Source organism: Oreochromis aureus, linkage group 4, assembly GCF_013358895.1.
Source record: "Oreochromis aureus strain Israel breed Guangdong linkage group 4, ZZ_aureus, whole genome shotgun sequence".
Lineage (NCBI taxonomy): Eukaryota > Metazoa > Chordata > Actinopteri > Cichliformes > Cichlidae > Oreochromis > Oreochromis aureus.
The window spans coordinates 10,880,787-10,886,860 of NC_052945.1; the positions used below are offsets into that span (position 1 = coordinate 10,880,787).

Consider the following 6,074-nt stretch of genomic DNA (forward strand, 5'->3'; position numbering starts at 1 on the left):
TTCACCGTGAGCATAATGAAACAGCTTGCATTAGCACAGGATAAATGAACAGCCTGAGAGCTCCCATGTCTACGCAGTGAGATGAAAGCAGATGTTCCACAACCCAAACACCAGTGTAACAGACTTAGATCTACAGAGGAACAGAAGGGACTTTGAGTCAGTGTCATTCTCATCAGCTCATTGACTCCATTAGAAAATTCCCCTGGTCAAACATCATTATGTGAAAACAACGCCTAACTGAGCCATGACCAACTGACCATGAATGAACTCCTAAATTGATTTTTTTTCTCCTATAAACACATTAGTGATAAACAGGTTCTTCACTGGCAAATAAACCTGGAGTCAAAGTGAATGTCAACTACCACACATGAAAGGTTGTGTAAATAATTCTCACATAACCGAGAACTGGCTGTACTGGAGACAAAGAGTGTTTCAAGAAATCAAGCTCTTATGGTACTATTAGTCAAGCAGATGGAATGACAATAAAAGAAAGCAGTTGTTACAGCAATTTATGGTTTCATTTTACTGGTTTTATGTTTTGACTCATAAAATCAAAATATAAACTGACATGTATTTGAATATTTGTGGGATATCTTTATGTAATAAGCAGTATACATATACAAAAAAAACAATCTGACCCTTTTTTTTAAAAAACGGTAATGGTTTGTGTGCATGAGCGTGACTGTGTACAGAATTGTAAGGAAAACTAAAGTTAAGAAATGATCAACTACATATTTTCACAGTCGAAATGTAAATTTGAACATTTCTTACAATTTATCAACAATGTCTTGTTTGTTCATGATAGGCTTTCTTTAATCATTTTTTTTCCAAAGTGTTGTGTGTTTCAGTTTAATTGGTCGATAAAGGCAGACGAATGGAGCCCACATTGACTGTTTCAACACAAATTACCAAAATGTAAAAATAAAAATAAAATGTTGTATAAGATGAATATAAATAGCTTAAAAATCTTAAAAAATATATGATGATGATCCCCTGTCTAACCTTTAACCTCCTGTGTGACAGCACATCCACTGGTATATGGCAGACACACCAGGTGTACAATGTATAACTCTTTGCTATTTTTAATACTATTGTGGGTCTTTAATGGGATTAAATATGTTTTCATTATAAACCTTACGATTAAGCCAAGGGAAGCTTCAAATAAAAACAGTAAAACCACGTCTCGTTTTTGTCTGATAAAAAGTCATAGAACTCACTTAACCCATGTAGTAGAGAAGGAAAGGAATTCAAATGGATTCTTTTAAAGGACCACATTATGTTCTAGACAAATGTCATAAATCCTGTGTGTATTACTGGTACAGCAACCACTCTCTAAAGCTGCTCTATTCGATTTTTCCGACAGTTTCAGCATGCCGTTGTCTCCAATGTGCATGTACGAAAAATCGGTATAGAGAATAACAGTGCGATGCTTTTCCTTTTAGGCTCTGCTTTGTAATTTTAGCGTAAGTAGGCTAATGCAACTGAAAGTGCAGACTGACAAGTGGAAAAGTTTTGCCGTGAAGGCTGAAATTATGTTCCGTGAGTGGGATTACATGTCATCTATACACGGTCATCTTTAAACATGTCATTTCTACACGGAAAAATTAATTAACTAATGATATATATATATATATATGGAGAGAGAGAGCGAGAGAGAGAGAGAGAGAGAAAATGCAAAATATATATATATGCGTGACCTTCTACAAACAACTACACGTGATTGGAAAGGTAACTCACCTGTACCAGTCAAGCCCCTTTTCGTAGTTCCTATCAAAGAAATGTGGCTCATTTCCAACTGCTCTGACATCCGGGTGTACCCTGAGAGCCTCCAGCAGGGCTCTGGTTCCCCCTTTCTTCACCCCGATGATAATGGCTTGGGGAAGTTTCTTCTCTCCGTAATCCGAGGTGCAGTTCACCCTGAGTTCGCTGTCCGTGGTGCTGAATTCCTGGTGCTCCCTCTCCAGCGCGGTGGTGTGATACGCCGCCGCCGATTTAGTTGGAGACGGCTGAGTCCTAATCCACTCCACTGTCCTTTGTTCGGCCTCAGCATGTTCTTTCGCGATGGATACCGGGGTTGTTCTCTCAGATTCGGTGAATTCAGAAAAGCCCTGGGAAGTGGAATAAAGTTTCTCTCTCAATGTCACAAAAGTTGTCTCCTCTGTCACCAGCCTCCCCTGATACACATAGGTCTCTTGCAGAGGGAACTGCAGCGAGTTGTAGCAGCTCATCAAGCTATAGAACAAGTAGGTGACAGACAGGGAGAGGGTGAACATGAATAAGATTTTCCGGGGCACTTTAGAGGTGAAAACCGAAGTGCTGGACCAAAATGCCATCTCTGATAGCAATGATCCTCTCAAAGAAGTGGTCAGACATGTTTCCACCCCGAGTCTTGCATGGACAAATTCAACAGCAATAATCAGTCACTATCAACGCTGCTCCAGCTAAAAAAGCGTGAAGCTGGACCAAACCACCCTAATCCAACCAAACCGCATATTTATAAGGATAGCTGGAACTAGACCGTAAAAATTCCGAAGGAAAAAAATGCGTCCCTTTTCTCGAGTATCGATTTCTAATTCCAAGGCTGACAGACAATGTCACAATTTATTGGACTGAACTTGCAGATATGAGAGGCTGGAGGTCTGGCGTCCTTCCAAATTAGCAGCCTGACTGGAACTGGGCAGCGTATGATGGACGAAATCCTGGCATTTTATGAAGAGGAGAAAAAAGAAAAAGAAAAAAAGGCAATGAAAAGCAGAGTGTTTAAAGTACGCTTCTTCTCCTCAACCGCTCAACCCGAAGTCCAGTCCCGTCTCCCATAAAAGAGTAGATTCCCATCGGTGGAGGCAACCTACAAAGCCACTAAATCTTTCCAACATGAGGCAGTTTGGCGCGCAATCCTTTACGCGTCCCTTTATTTACTTTGCGTAGTAGAAACTCGGTTTCCTTTGTACCAAAGCATCCACACTTCCCACTGACTACAGGATGCTGCTCGCCGTCCTTACGCCTTCTCACATTGGTAGGATACTACGATGTGCGCATCGGCTGGGTGAGCTCATCTGAGCTGAGGCACTACAGAGCCACACAGCACAACTAGTGTGTACACCCACTTTTCCTCTGTCCGTGCACAAGTAGTGCTAGAAACGTCAGATTTCCTAATCTAAGAGAGTTGTGTGGAAAAAAAGCTCCTCTTTATTCCTTTATAGACCTACTCGTGGAGAGATAAAACTCGACACTGGAATATGCGAGAGCTTATTGCAGTGTGATTTGCTCCATATAAAGTTCACTATTAAATTCAATATCAGAGAGATTATTTTGATAGAGGTTATTTTTTTTACAGAAAGCTCATGTCTGCACCCTGCTGGTTTTTTGCGGCGCATTAATTTACAAAAGACGAGAGAGTGTGTGTATGACAGAGAAAGAAACGGAAACAAAGTTTAACCTGATATATGAGGGGGAACGGATACTTAGCGTTTTTAAATTAAAAACGTTGATGGTGAAGTCAGTTTTCCTTAACACATTTCTACGTGAAAGAATCCACAGGCGGAAAACAATCCCGCGTTTTGCATTGTGCTGAGGATGTTGCTTAGGCGTATTATTCACTGAATTTATTATACATGGGCTGCAGACTATAATTACTGATGAGAATATGCAGTAGACCTTAACTTGTACACTTTGTTGCCACAATATGAGGATCTAAAATTGCATGCCACCGAAATGTCTCCATGTATTAGAGAATCTCATTCATCACACACCTCCAACACACCAGGAGAGCCATCGTCACAATAAGTACTGGGTCACAAACAATTTGCAATGCCTGCTTCTCAGAACAGCGAGCCCCTGCTATATTTAAAGATCTCTGTGTTGAAATGGGAAAAAAAATATTTCTATGTATATGTTGCTTGACCAGATTTGTCATTTCTAATGCTTGTAGCTGGCTGGGCATGCAAACCAGGGGTGATACCAAGTCATATTATTGTGTCGGTAAAGGATGGCAGTATACCAAAGGAGCTCTTTAATATTCACCCAGTGCATTTCCACTAAATAAGAATTAAAAACTGTTATTTTCGGAGCTACTATTACACACAAAAATACATGTTACCATGACTAAGGCTTTTGCAGGTGCCGTATTAGTGTAAAGCTGTAATAATTTATACTTTTGTTACAAGGTGATGTAAATTGACATTTGGACAAACAGTGTGATTATCAATACGAATAATAATCACACTGTCATATTAATCAACCTACAAAGCCAAATCTGTAGCTCACCTTGGGTTTAAGAGTTGGTCATTTTGGTTGTTGTGAATGTTTGAGGTCTAAAAATTCCTGGTTAGAAAGATACACGTAGTGACTGGTTGACATATTGGGTCATTTATTTATTTCAGCAGTGACAAGGAAGCAAAAACTTGGAAAGAGAAGAATGAATTTTGTACTGGACTTTGCATCCATAAGATGACCAAGCACAATTTTAGAAACAGAGCAGCTGTAATGTTAACTCTTGGGTGTGTAACTAAGCAACAGTTTGCTATCAATATACATTCATATGAAAAAATCGGAGTTACTCCTTGGAAAATAAACCTCACTTACACAATAGATATTATCATGAGATTCAATGGGCTATAAGTTGCTGAAATACACACACACACACACACACACACACACACACACATAAATAAATTTATATGTGCGTGTATGTGTGTGTGTATATATATGTTTTAGTAAATTTAGGAAAAAATTCAAGTAAACCCACAAAGCAAAAATACATGTAAGCAATGCAGGTGATTGGCTGAGTGGGAAGAAAGTATGAACAAGTGTTTAGAGCACAATGGTTACTAGGTGTTTGGCAGTCAAGAGAGTGTAGGAGAGCTCAATGGGTTTGTTGAAATTGTTGTATTCATAAATTGCCACTCGGAGAATCAGAGAGCTCTCAAACACGAACTGCACCGTTTGTGAATTCCCACTGTTATCAGACCATCTACCTGTCTAAGAGTCACTCTGTCAGAGATTTCTGGGCATGTTCAGAATCTCCATGAAGTAGTTGCAGCAGAATTTTCCTTTGTTAATAACACAAGTGAAATGGTATTCAAAAGGAAGCTTCGACTTGCCGCTGATGATAAATGATTATCACACAAGCACATGAGAAAATATATTAAGTCATTTTATCTTCCCTTTGTTGTGTCTGTTATCTGAGCCATTCATAAATCGCTCAGACATTGTCTTTCCCCGCTGGAAACTGAGTGTTCAGACTGTGTCTATTTGCATTTACAAATAAGTGGTCGTTCAAAAAAAAGAAAATGTTTACTGACATTTACTTCTGATAGTCGAGAGAGCTGCAGACCTGGTTGTGTCAAAAGGCCAAAATCAGAACTCAGATATTTTCCTAACCCATAGGCAGTAGGTCTTTTAGGAATTTATGCTACAGGTTTTACAGCATTACTGTTACTCTAACAGACCTAGCTCATTATTTCATTATGTAACTAGCACAAGAGTGCCACACAGTGAACCACCACATATTTAGTGTTCATCAGGGTAAGACTCTGAGCCAAATGAGCTATTACTCCTTGCAGCTCACATCAACACTTGCCTCATGTCTAGATAGTATTTGGATATGAATTATCCATATTAGATTTTCAGAAAATAAATGTCATTTCAAAGGCTATATACACATGGGACACATCTAGTCCATGATGTTTAAACATGCCATCATTATTAGTTTAAGACCAAAATATTTATTACAGGAATTAGATTAAAAATAAAGCAAATCTAAAATGATTTAAATCAGCATAAAGGATGTAATGTGTTTTGTATATCTTGACAACAAATTGTTAAATCTAAAATGTAAACAAATGACTTTTACACCAGCAACTAATGCCCAGTGAATTTTTTTCCATGGTGTACTGGGGATGCAGCCTAGTTAGCCAAGAGCCAGTTCCTGCAAGACACATCATTTCTATGGTGAATTAATGTGACAACAGAGGCTCTTCTGTGTCTGATTGAGTATCTGAAGTTGCAATACACAGTCTTATGCTGAAACCCCAAAGACTGCAAAATAATTCTTGTGACAACACACACACGAA

At 38.9% G+C, this 6,074-nt stretch overlaps 1 protein-coding gene across 1 annotated transcript in view; it reads right to left on the reverse strand.

Annotated features, from left to right (window-relative positions):
* The window catches only part of hs3st4 (heparan sulfate (glucosamine) 3-O-sulfotransferase 4), an 83,726-nt gene extending 81,393 nt beyond the window's left edge, over positions 1 to 2,333 (reverse strand). The window contains exon 1 of the mRNA XM_031737409.2: positions 1,738 to 2,333. Coding sequence (XP_031593269.1) covers positions 1,738 to 2,333 — 596 coding nt within the window. The remainder of the gene's footprint in view (positions 1 to 1,737) is intronic.
* Positions 2,334 to 6,074: the final 3,741 nt, after the last annotated feature.